Here is a 13,454-nt window from a genome sequence, read left to right on the forward strand (position 1 = left end):
TGGAATTGTATTCAGAGATGGTATTTTTCCCAGGCTGACAGGCATTCCCCACTTATCCATCACCAAGTGCCTTCTGGGGCTGCAGTGCTCTAACTACTAAAAGGTCAGTGGAAACCTAAAAGCCCCAGGTGATTGTTTGAAAAGTTACTGTTGCCAATTGTCAGCTATTGAAACAACATTCTTTCCTTCTGCAGAATAAAGCTCTGTGCATGAACATTGTGAATGGATTTTGCATTTCTCCCTAGCAGTAAAAGATTTCACTTCCAGCACAGAGGGTTCATGTACACTTTGTTTTAGGAGACCCTGTCCTGAGCAGAAAGATTACCAGTGAAGCCAAAGAAACAAGCGCTTTAGAAAAGACTTGGCAGACATTAGATCAAGCCATTATCAAGCTGCAAAACCCCAATCCCTTCCATCCTTCATAATAAGCACTAACACTTCTCAGTGCAGCAGAACATGTTTTTTAATGCAAGGCAAAGTTAAAACATAGAATATACCTGTTAATGTATTCCCTCCTTTGTATGGTAGATTACGGACTGCATCCAGCACAGCATCTTTTGTGCCATAGGCATTCAAATGCCATTCAATTCGAGGATCACCACTGTACTGTGCAAGACCTAAAGAACCAGAAATTAAGGTTAACTAAGAGACAAAAGGGTTTTTTCTTCTTTTTTCCCCAACTATCTTCATCTTATGTACCTGGTTATCAACAGCTTACCATAGTAAGTGTACCACTTTGCTACCATTCTAGAAAAACTGCATTGCTTGATGCCAAAAAAATAGTATAAAGTTGTTCCTAGTGGCAACTCCTCAATTTATTTTCAAAGCCTTTCTGTCAGGCACTAAGAAAAGTAAATGAAAAGGAATATACAGCTTTTTCAGAGTTTAATAGGAAACTGTTTTTTGAAAAAGAACAATTTAATATATTTTAGTCTGTTTAAAAGCATAAGTAGCAGAACAGATACATACCATTTGAGTCAGTTTAAACCATGAGAAAAGCCATGCATTGGATCACTCTTACTCCAAAAATCAAACTGCAAGAGTTTGATCTAATAATGACCAAAGACAGTAAGACTGTTCCCACTGTTTGTTCTGTTCTACTGACATGGCATTAGAGTTTAAATAAGCTGAGTGTCACAGTAAACTGCGAGGAATTAATACTGCAAACATTCCAGCAGCATTACTCTTATGACAGATGTGCTAGTTCCAGGCAAGGATGAATCTTACAATTAAGAAGCATTAAACTCTTAACTATCCTTAAATCATGAAATTTTTACATTGCTACAGAAATATTATGGGGAAAATAAATAAAAGAAGAAAAAAGGGGACCTTACCTACTCTTGTTTTCTCAGATCCCACATTGAAAGCGGAAACCAGATTCTCCAGGAACAGTCGAACAAGCCTGAAATTGAATCTGCCAATACTCCAAGAGCCATCTACCAGTATCACAATATCTGCAATTGCTGGAGTTTTACAGGTAAACAGGTTTCCTGTAAATAATTAAAATGAAAACAATATTGTTAATTTAAAATAAAATTGTATCTTAATAAATGTATCTCTTCCTCCTCCCTCTACTCTTAGAACATAAACCTTTGTTCCATGGGCAAAGTAAGAAATAAGTAAAATCACTAAACATATTTGTTTTAAATTCAGTAATAAAACAGCTGGGCCATTATCTACTTCTGTTCTTTTATTATGCTTTTCAAAATTACTGTTGGGATACCCATGAAAAAGAGATGCTATTTCTAAAATTACAATACTTTGAAGGAAATTTAGCTGTCACATAACAGAAGCAAACAAGCAGTTCTCAAGAATATACACATACAGCATACAGTTCAGGATACTTAACCTTAGGTTTAGGCAGTGCAGAGTGCTATTTAGAGATGCAAACATACAAAGGAGCTATCAAGACACCTTCTATAGTCAGCACAGAAAAGGAGGTGTTTCTATACATCTCAGCAACTGTGTAGAAAACTTCTTTAGCTGCCATTGCAGATTGCTAAAGCTGGAATTGAACCTCACCCTGGGAGTCCAGAGTAAAACTGAAGATCAATTGAATATGCTGTATTAAGCCTAAGTAGGAGGCAATCAATTCAGCAAAGGTAAAATGGAAAGACCTCAGATTCAGATTCACAGTCTCTATGAGAACTAGGGCCATGTGAAGATTAAGTTTTACACAAAAAATAAAAGAGCATTAAAAAAGCAGCAGAAAAGATCTGATGAGAATTAGTAAAGATGCATATTCATAGTCTCTAAGGTTTAGCTAACCAGTAGGGAAATCAGAGGAAACCAGAGTAGAGATTAAACACCAATTGCAAGATAAACCAACAAGAAGGCTTTTAAGGATAAAGGTTCTTAAGAAATTGAGAAGCCCAAACAAAAGTTCTATGTTCTGTTTGAGAAAATGACAGGAAGGGAAGAAAGAGAAAGGAAGAAGTTTCCAGAATCTCAGACAGAATTGCCACACCCCACAGAAGCAGTTGTGTGACTGTCACAGTAAGGTGGATGAAATAGTGGATTCAGATTGTAGGGAGGGAAAATAAGTGATTTTACACAGGTATACTAAGCAAAAGTTTATGTTCAATGTATAAAACTAGCAAACTTCCCCCCAGATTGACTATAGAACACAGACAGAAGTAGGAAAGTCAAAGCAAAGTATGTTAGTAGGAAAGGCATCATGCACCTCAAACTATGCAGGGATAAAAATCATGTCCCTGAACACAGTAAAATACCTGCAGGTCAGTGAGGTAACCTGCAGCACAACTTTTATCATCAATCTTTTCAGGATCCACTACATAAATTCATTGGCAAAGGATACCAAAATCCAAGGTGGTACTTAGGAATCACCAAGTACATAGGTAGAAACAAACTGATCTTGAGCAGAGATGCTCAGTGAATAAAAGTAGCAATTCAGTGAAAAATAATCAAAAAGGTGCTCGCATTGGCTCACAAGCAGCTCTCCTGCTCCAGAGAGGGAATAAACCACACAGTTGGCAATTTAATACACCGTATTATTAATGACAATCTTTTTTCATTAAAGAGAGAATTATAGTCTCAGACAAAACCAAACTGATGTGCAGAAGGACTTCAAACAATTAGTAATAATTAAGAGTTAGATTCATACTGTAGTATAAATCCACTGAGCAAGAGGCCAAATCCATAAAGTTGCAGTTAATGTCTTAAACATGTACTGAAAATGTTTTCAGAAAAGCAAGGAACATTTCCTACGTGCAGCTAGCAGTGCAGAATAAGTTCTAAACACATGACAAAAATTCCACTTACAAAGATGCCAAAACAAATATTTTATTTTAGTTTTTACAGTACAAGACATCGCTATTTGAATTGGCAACACATTTTAATGTATAAACACTGAGGAACATTTAGTAAGCATCAGAAAAATGATCTTAAATTGGAAGACAAATCTAGAGGAGGTCCAAATCTTTATATCACTGAAGTCAACAGGAAAACCTCCCTTGGTTTCAGCAGGACTGGAATCTAGTTTGTGATTTAATAGGAACTTACCAGTCATGGAAAAATTAATGTTTTAAATATCTTTGCCAAATAAACTTCCTGTTAATCAGCCGGCATCACTTGCAGTATTTGCCTTCCATTAGCAAGCAGTTCAATTGTGCCATTCTCACCCTGGCCATGAGTAGCTTCTGAAGGTTCAAAAGAACAACTGGCAAAATAAAACACTACTCAACACCAGTGAGAATGATAGAACTGGACCAGAACCCTGATTCACATCCAAGCAGCTGTACTATAGCACAGATGTACCTTTTCAGTACAGTCCCAGTGGTTTAATCGTACAGTCCAAGGAGGGCAACAGGATTTGTGTGGCTGTATTTCCCTTCTCTAATCCTAAAATTTTATACTTACTCTGAAACCCAGTCAGTACCCTAGATCTTACTCATTTCATATCAACAAGCTTTGCTTAGAAGACTTCTTTAATGTTACAGTGATGGCTTTGTGAATAAAACCTGTCATTGGTTTTAGTAAATCCATTCATTGAAGCAAAACCCAAAGAATAAAGAAAACAATAACGGCATTCCTTTCAATATTTTATTTCCACATCATCAGATCAGTGCAAATAGTATCATTCAATTATTTTTTGTTTAAAAAGCATGTGTGGTTTGATCCAAGATTGTACTGCAATGTCACAGAATGTGAAATTCTGATTCATTCTTCGTAGATAGGAGATACTTGTTGAATCTTTTCTGCATAAAATATTTACGTTTTGTTACTTCTGTACACCCACTATTTGCTTATGTTTTCTCCTTGTTGTACTTAATAGAATTGTAGAAAGTTCCCTAAAATGGAATAAACAACAGTGAGATATTAAACAGAATATCATACTATATAGAAATCTTAAAAACCTGATAGGAATACAAACACTATATCATCTTAGTTTATAAAGTTAGTCTAAAAGACAGAGTGTGAAGCAAATAATTTACAAGCCCCACTGAGATTAGCCAGTTTCCATTACCACATCTAGCAAATGTCTTTTTCAATAATCTTTCCATACATGGTCATGAATTCCTAGGGGGTTTGAGGATAATGTTGCACATTTCAACTATCTAAAAGTAATTTAATAGGCAATTTTCTCAAAAACATTTCTTAAGGGAGGATGACAGCATATAATTCCATATTAAAAAACAGCTTCCAACACTCAGTGTTCTGGCCCACTACAGCGCAGATTCAATACTGCGACCAGCTTGTGCATATTCCCCTTTCACCAGGAAAACTGGAATGAGAGAGAAGGCATCACTATCCTCTGAATTATACAATACTCACCAGTTTCAAGTGCAGGACAGTTAGGAGGAGAGCAGTTACCTAATTTTGCATAATGTTTCCTCATGTTATACAGATAGAATTACTCTACTCCAGTGCTGCACTCCACAGCAAACAATAACAGAGCCAGCAATTTTTAGATTAGAAAAAATAAAAGAATTGCTAACACCCTAAAGTCAGAAAAACACAGCTTACATATTTTACATCAGAAACTGTCTTCAGTGCATCCGCCTACTCTGTGAAGGAGTTTGATGAGGAGAAAGTAAAAAACCAATGGACTTTCTATTAATTTACAATCTCTGTAGCATTATTTGGCAGAAGGAACGTGCCACTCTGCCAAGAAGCTAACTGAGGAGGAAGGACCTTGGTCTGCTCCATTCTGGATGTCACAGATGAAGGCATAGGCTCAAAATTTCACCAGCAAAGACACCAGCATAAAACTAAAGGCTACCAGCAATGTATTAGGACAAAATATTTGCACAAAACCTGCTTCAGCATCACCAACAGTTGTATCATCATCAAGAACTTCAGGTCCTTTGTTTCAGGGAATCTTTCAAAGAATAACCAGCACTGAAGGAATTTTGCATCTACCAAATGTTTCCTGCCTTTGATCCCTCAAGACTCCTGACATTAAAGGTGATACGTTTCCTTGAGATTCCAGTGTGCAAGTGCTATAGGACAATCAAGACCCATGTTTGGGTGAGAGTGAAGCCAATGATGGCAACACTGAAAAAAAGATCCAGCTTGAACTCTCTGGGATAGAGGAAGAGCTACTGGAGCCAGCAAAACAAGACCCTTGAGACATCCTACTGAAAGGAATGGAGTGCAGTGAGGACTGGGAGGGGCTCTGGCAGCACTGGGGATGCACAGAAAAAGGCAGGGTCTGCAAGTTTCTTTAAGCACTGCCCACTCCTCTGAGGCTGCATTTTCAACCTGCTCGTATTCTTTCACACATGTACTCTGTGAACAATGTTAAAACCAGAAGTCTGACAAAAACCCTGCAAGCCTTACTGGGACACAAATACAAAACTGATTTTTAGACTTGAGTGGCTTTCTGACTCTTGGAGTTAATACTGTTATTCTTTGAAAGGCAAAGGGAAAAGCAGCAAATATAGGCACTGCCACCCAGATGGATTCAGTGCCTTAGAAGAACCAGTTGGATTTGCATGTAGTCATCATACATTTTGCAGAAATGCATTTAATATTTTGCCTCCTCTTGGTATGAAACTGTTCTCATTTTCAAGAGCCAAAACACACACTTCTTCGGCTAGAAGTTAAGACTGTAATTCTTTCTGAGTCTGCAATATGTCGTTTCCTTTCTTACTCTCTGTCACAATGGAAAAGTCAAGTAATATATGTGTAAGGAGAGGAAGAAAGTTCAAGTAGAGGTCAGTAATAATACAGTAATAATGCAGCATGAATGGAAGACTCATTCAGAGGGTAACAAAGCACAAAAGGCGAGAAACTTGATGACAGAGGCAAGTGAAAAATATCTTGTTAGTAAATGGCTGGCATAGTGACAGAGAAAAGTCAGTTCTCCACAGTGATTGACAACACCAAAGCGCCACTGAAGACAAGGGCAATATAAAACTACATCAGCAAAATGTCACTTCTTTTAAAAGAAGGGTTAAAAAATACAGGGACGTGAGGCAGTGTTCAGCTCCATAATTCAGCAACTCCATAGTCCACGCTTCTGACATTGATATTATTGCACTGTGCTGGTGATATCATCATTGCACTTAGACCTCAGTTTAACACATCCCATATGTCAGGCTACAGACCAGACAAATGCATACAACATAACTGCTTTTCTTTGAACTAAATCCAACCATAGCTTGAATTTGAAGGACTCAAATGCTGGAACATCATTAGGTTGAAAGAGCAGCCCAACGAGGTTAGAATTTTGTCCCTGCTCCCTAGAAAAAAAACAAAATAAAATAAAGCAGCCAGCCCTTTCCCATGCACCTTGTTCTATTCCAGGAAACTAATACAGCCCAGCTGGCAGACCTACAAATTTATTTGGAGTAGTTGGAATATTAAGATCTACTGAATCTGTTGTGTCTAATCCCATCACATTTGACTGTGAATGTTGCAGTTGAATAATTTTGCTTCTTTCAAAAAGTACACAGCAATAGATAAATGTTATTATTTAAAGCATGCTTTTGAATTTGAAGCCACAAAACTAATTAAAGTTGAGGCGAGACCTTATCACCACCTACAACTACCTGAAGGGAGGTTGTAGAGAAGTGGGCAATGGTCTCTTCAGCCAGGTGACAGGAGATAGAACAAGGGGAAATGGCATGAAGCTGTAACAGGGCAGGTTTAGATTCGATATTAGAAAAAAAAAATTACTGAAAGAGTTGTCAGGGCCTGGAACAGGCTGCCCAGGGAGGTGGTTGAGTCACCTTCACTGGATGTGTTCAAAAAAAGGGTAGATGAGGTACTTAGGGATATGGTTTAGCATAGGATGGGAATGGTTGGATTTGATGATCTTCAAAGGTCTCTTCCAACCTTGTGATTCTGTGATTCTGTGAAAAAAGTAGCTGATAAAACCCATTAATGACCTATATATACTACTTCTAATTCTAGAGTGTGAGAGAAGGAAGCTACAGCCATTTTCTTTGCAATTTTCCACACACACATTAAAATAGCTATACTTTTGCAGTAAGGAACCTCTAATTTTAAAAACTTTTATAACTTTCTTTCTACATCTTAACTCTTTAATTTATTTGAGAGACAGAATAAACATAAAGGGTAATTATGAAAGAAAGTGCTGATGCTTTCTGGCAGACCACTGGTCACTGACAGCACTGAAGCACTTGATCTCTGCAGCAGCTTCCTGCATAGCAACACTGAACTCTCCTGGTCTGGGTATCTAGGTAGGAAAACATGCTTCAAAATCCCCCTGCATTTAAACTGAGAGTTCAAAACATTTTCTTTCATTTCTCTTCCAACAGGCAGAACACAGCACACTGCTGAAATCTTTCCTGAAACTGAATTTCAACATGGCGAGATACTGTGTCCCTTTAGAGATCATGATTTACACTCAAGATGATCCACAACCCTCCTGTACAGTACAAGAAACCTAAGAAACTCTTCTGTAGATTACAGTGATAATTCTTTAGTATTCTTTGCTCCCAGTTCTGCATCTGACTGCATGAATGTTTTAAATTAAACGGCTGTCTCAAAGTCTAAATTACTTTTCAAGGCAGAGAAATAGAACTTTTTATTAATATGGTCATATTCATCCACCATTCCTACGTAACAAATATGCCAGGATTTAAACGGATTATTTTTTCCCTTTTGCTTTATTGAAGGATGAAATCCCTGAGGCATTTTTCTCTAGATATCTAGAAATCAGTTAATCAAGGGGCTGCATGCAAAACTGGCATTCAGAAATCCTCAACATGAATTGTTGTATAAATCCCTCTAAACCACGCTGAAGAGCTGTTGTGTACCTGAGCTTGTACCTAAGTTAAGGCTTTAACACAACAGGAAAAGTAATGGAAAAGAGCCTATCTGAGAGAACAAGCTGCATATCTATGAAAGCCACTAACACAGAACTAATTAAAGATTACTTGAACTGCTGCAGCACTATTACATTACAACCCTGTATTATGGATCCAGGTATATAGGGTGTTGTGGCCAGTGTGGCCAGAAACAAAAAAAATCATACAGTTACAGTGCAGAAGACTTTCAAACTCAAGTCCTTATATTGCCTTCAAGTATTTCTTGAAATTATATTATCATAACCAATGTATATGCTGATATAAATATGTGACAGTCTTCAAAATCATGACTAATTTTTGATGCCACATGTCAATCCACAAAAGCTCGGGATGGAATTCATGCCTGTGTAACAATTCTTCTGTTGTCTAACTGGCAGAGATGTCTGAGTGAACACCCTATTCTGAAAAATCACCAACTCCAAGAATCACAGGGGTAGTAGAGGTGGGAGTCACCCTTGCTCAAAGCAAGGGTGACTACAGCAGATAGCTCTGGGCCATGTCTGGTTACATTAAAAGGTGTCCAAGGATGGAGACTCCAGAACCTGAGTGCCTTGGACTGGACATAGCTGAGAAGAATCTGGCTCTGTCTTCTTTACTCCTTCCAATGTGTATTTTTACACAAAGACATCCCTTGAACCTGCTGTCCTCTAGCCTGAACAGTTATAGATGTCTCAGCCTCTTTTCAAAGATGCCCCAAGCCCTTAATCCGGCTCAAGGCCCTTCACTGGACTCACTCCGTTAAGTCTGTGTCTGTATTCTACAGGGAAAACAACCCAGCTCTGGACACAGAAATCTACATGTGGCCTCACCAGGACTGATCAGAGGGGAAGGATCACCTTCCTCAACCTCCTAATAACTTTCCTCCTAATGCAGTCTAAAAGGCTGTTGGCCTTCATCAAGGGCACATTGCTGGCTTGTGGTCAATTTGCTGTCCATCAAGAATCACAGGACCTTTTCTACAAAGCTGCTTTCCAGCCAGTCAGCCACCAGCACATCCCAGTGCCTGGGATCATTCCTCCCTAGGGACAAGACTCTGCACCTCTCTTTGCTGAACTGCATGAAGACCCTATCCACCTATTTCTTCAGGCTGCTGAGCACACTGAATGGCAGCACAACCCTCCAGTGTATCAACCATTCCTCCCAGTGTCATGTCATCTGCCAGCTTGCTGAAGATATGCTCTTTCCCATCATCCCACTCCTCACATAATTGTAGGTTGTCATCTCCCTCGTGGATTTTTCCTGTCTTAAAGCTTTCCTCACCAGGCTGGCCAGCCTGTTGGCAAAGATGATTTTTCTCCACTTAAAAGGATCACATCTCTTCCAAGAAGCTATTGATCCCCAAAGAAGCTCCAATCATCATAGAAACCTAAACACTGCTGCTGACAACAGCTACAAAACTAGTTTTGACATACAGGATCTGCCCATTCCTCCTCAGGCTCTTTCCCCTCATAAGCAGAATCAAGCAGACGACCACCAGAAGCCTCATGCCCTTGACCATTGCTCCCAGAATGATGTAATTCTGCCTCTCTACCCCGCTTTCATGAGACTCCACCTGGAGTACTGTGTCTAGCTCTGGGATCCCCACTACAAGAAAGACCTATTGGAACAAATCTAGGGGTCACAAAGATCATCAGATGCCTGGAGCACCTCTCCTGTGAAGACAGGATGAGAGTTGGGCATGTTCAGCCTGGAGAAGGCTCCAGGGAGAAATTGTAGCAGCCTTCCAGTATCTGAAGGGGTCTACAGGAAAGATGGAGAGTGAATCTCATTACAGGGAGTGTAATGACAGGACAAAGGGTAATGGGTTCAAACTAAAAGAGGCTGGATTTAGATTAGATTTTGAGAAAAATTCTTCCCTGTGAGAGCGGTGAGGATCTGGCACAGATTTCCCAGAGAAGCTGTCGCTGTCCCCTCCCTGGCAGTGTTCAAGGCCAGGTTGAATGGGACTTTGGGCAACCTGGTCTGCTGGAGGGTGTCCCTGCCCATGACATGGGGTTGGAACTAGATAGGCTTTGAGCTGCCTTCCAACCCAAACCATTCTGTGACTATGATTCTATGCAGTTCATAGTTTACCACCCAATGCAGAGATCCAGGCAACAGAACTGCCTTAATTATTTTCTATATTTTTGATCCCAGTCTCTTAAAACGTGTGGCATTAAGCAAAAGTAGATAAATATTAAAACAAAAAAAGTCTTCCTTGAAGGATTTCATTTTTGTGGTTGTTTGGTTATGTCTCAAAGAACAATTTAAAAGAAGAGTTCCAAAATTCTTTGCCACTGCACTGTACTGAAGTCCTCATCAGTGGACTAAGCATCAATAAACATACCACAGTTATCTTTTCCTAAGTGAGCTTTAAGATAACCTTTGATTTTCTTTTCTCATGCTTCAGACTTTCAAATTCCTCACATCCACTAAAGCAACTATTCCTGACCATAAACAAACTACTAAATAGCCAGGTTACATTTTTTCCCCTCGTGCTAATTACCCTGTCTTCAAACCTGCAACATTTTTTTCTGTCCAAGATTCCAATCCCTTGTATTCACTTATTATTTCTTTCATCTTGTACTCAGAGTACCATCCACAATGCATACAGGCAAGCCAGTTATGCAATAGCATATATGGTTGACAGACATTTTTAAACTACAGAAGGACTAATAATAAATCTCAAAATAATTCACTGAATATTCTCTTCCATTCAAACCCAAAAATCTAATGCAAAACCTTATCCTAAAGGCTTCAGTGCAGGGATTTTCTTAGCTATTTCACACTACAGAGGAAGGCAATTTTTTATCTTTACTTTGCACACATATGAGAAAAATACTGATCTGATTTTACAGAAAAGGTCTGCATAGGAAGCAATGGGACTCTAAAGATTACACTGCATGATATTTTTTAAAAAAATCTTCCAGAAATAGCAGCAAATTCTAAATCTGTAAGAGTGAATTTATGATTTACACTGAGGAAAAGGCAAATATTTAATTGTTCAAATTAGCAAATTACTGGCCGCTACGCAAAGTGTATAACCCCTGTAGGAGCTATCAAACCAGGAGAGGCCTGTCCCAGGGTACAGACTCAGCTTACACATATGGGTTTATTTTTATTTTGGCTGGTAGCTACTTAGCAAGTTACAAAAGCCATAATCAAAACAAAGCTGCTGGCCCTTAACTAAGTCCATGTTCTTCAATATGCACACATAGTTAAACCACACCGATGCCTGAAAAGCAGGGTGAGGGCAACCATATAAAACCATATGAAACTAGTTTTATGGAGCTCAACAGAGGAAGTTTGTGTTTTGGGTTTTTTTTCCAAAGGAAAAAATGTTCAATATTCAATAAATAATTATTCAATATTTCATAAATATGTTTTCAGTTGTTCTTGCTCTCTTTTTTTTTGCCAATAAATAGTACTTGTGTAATGGCTTTCTATTAGATCAGGTTTAGGGCTTCCCTCCCACTGTCTGTTTCCTATTCCCAGATTAATAAAACACTAATAGCTGCAAGACTGGCAAAGGACCTATGATTCTTTTCAGACAAACATGTCTTCTGGGTGTCATTTTCTTTTTTAAGGTATAGCTAAGCAGAACTGCCCAACCAAAGTAATAAAAATATCTCAACCAACCTCTTGCAGATACATCCTCATTGCTTGTAACTGGTTCTTTGTAATTGCTTCTTAGAGAACACAAAACCACTAAACATAAGGAAGCTCTTATGACAGAAACATCTTCCACAGTTTGACACCCCCACCCAGCCCCCTAGGTCTTGAGTTAAATTTGGACATTGAGTTTGAAAGGTCTTGAGAGTAGGGAGACAAGACATAAGATATGAGTAATATTTCACAGGCCAAAGCCAATTTACTGTTTTGAAGGAGCTACCAACCCTATCCTCACAGTTTTCCTTTATCATAATTCCTGGAAAGATCAGTGCAAAACACCAGATATTTTTAACCACATAAACAAACCAAACCAAACCAAAGACCCTGCTGACACAAACAATTGCTGCTGAAACCTCTGTCTGCACTGCTATGCACCCTTAAATCCAACTTTCCTGCATACAAGGAACCTAAATATGCTCAAGCATCAAGCTGGTGTTCCAGAGGAGCTCCTTCGAGTATTCCAGAACTCCTTTGAGGATTCCAGGAGAACTCCTTTGAGGATTCCAGGAGAGCCACAGCTCCACTTACTGGGGAGTAACGAGCCAAATAAACACTTCATGAGCCAAAGACACGCAGGTGAAACCTAGCAGCCAGATAAAGAAACTGGACTCCAGCATACGCAGGCACTACAGGCAGTACAGCTAATCAGACAGGCGAGAAGACCTGGGGTGGAAAACACAGACCACTCAGCAGGTAAGAAAGTCCTGTTTCAGCCACTAACTAGCACCTTTTTAACCAAGGGGCACAGCCCAGTTGTAAGACCAAGGCTTATTCAGCACACAGGGCATCGGGCAAAGGGTCCTGATAACAAGAGTCCAGAATCAGTCCTGTTTCAACAGGTCCAGAAAGAACACAGAGTCCCTCAGATTATGCAGCGAGGGTGGAAATGACCCTGAAATCATCTCTGCTCAGTAAAAGCTCCTGCTTAATGTTGATCAACAGCGTATCAGACAAACGAGACAGGCTGTGAAACAAGACTCCCCTCTCAAAATGTAAGGACAGCCTTGACAGAGAACATTTACAGCAGACATCTGAAAAGCAAAAAATTCATCATCCTGTGGTCACATTCAAGACAAGGCCACCTCAGGGACCACAGTCCCTGAAAATACACACCAAAGCATTAACCTTAACCTCCATTTTGCTGCTGAATGTGCACAAAGCAGCTTGTTCATCACAGGATTCATTACAATCAGAGTGCAAATCCTTGATAGATAAGTTTGCTGATGAATGCATCAATCCTTTATGATCATAGCTTTCTTACAATAGGCTCTTGGTTTTGCACTTCAGTGTTTATTAATGCCTAATGCCAGCTCTCTAAGGTTTTTTTTGTTCTCCCTTCAAGGTCACATAGATTTTTAAAAACTTAACAGAATTTCAACTTGTTACTATATCTTCAGTTTCAAAGACTTAAGTAGTGTCTATGTCAAAGACAACCATTACTCATAATATACAGACATATTTATCTGGAGTATACATAGTCATGAGCAAGCCTATACACTTCAA

The 13,454-nt window shown here is 39.1% G+C and overlaps 1 protein-coding gene across 1 annotated transcript in view; it reads right to left on the bottom strand.

Annotated features, from left to right (window-relative positions):
• The window catches only part of COL14A1 (collagen type XIV alpha 1 chain), a gene marked incomplete at both ends in the record, with an annotated part of 119,125 nt that overhangs the window by 84,215 nt on the left and 21,456 nt on the right, over nt 1–13,454 (bottom strand). The window contains 2 exons of the mRNA XM_084280445.1: nt 498–617; nt 1,335–1,490. Coding sequence (XP_084136571.1) covers nt 498–617; nt 1,335–1,490 — 276 coding nt within the window. The remainder of the gene's footprint in view (nt 1–497; nt 618–1,334; nt 1,491–13,454) is intronic.

Source organism: Gallinula chloropus (assembly GCF_964237585.1).
Source record: "Gallinula chloropus genome assembly, chromosome: 2".
NCBI classification, from domain to species: domain Eukaryota; kingdom Metazoa; phylum Chordata; class Aves; order Gruiformes; family Rallidae; genus Gallinula; species Gallinula chloropus.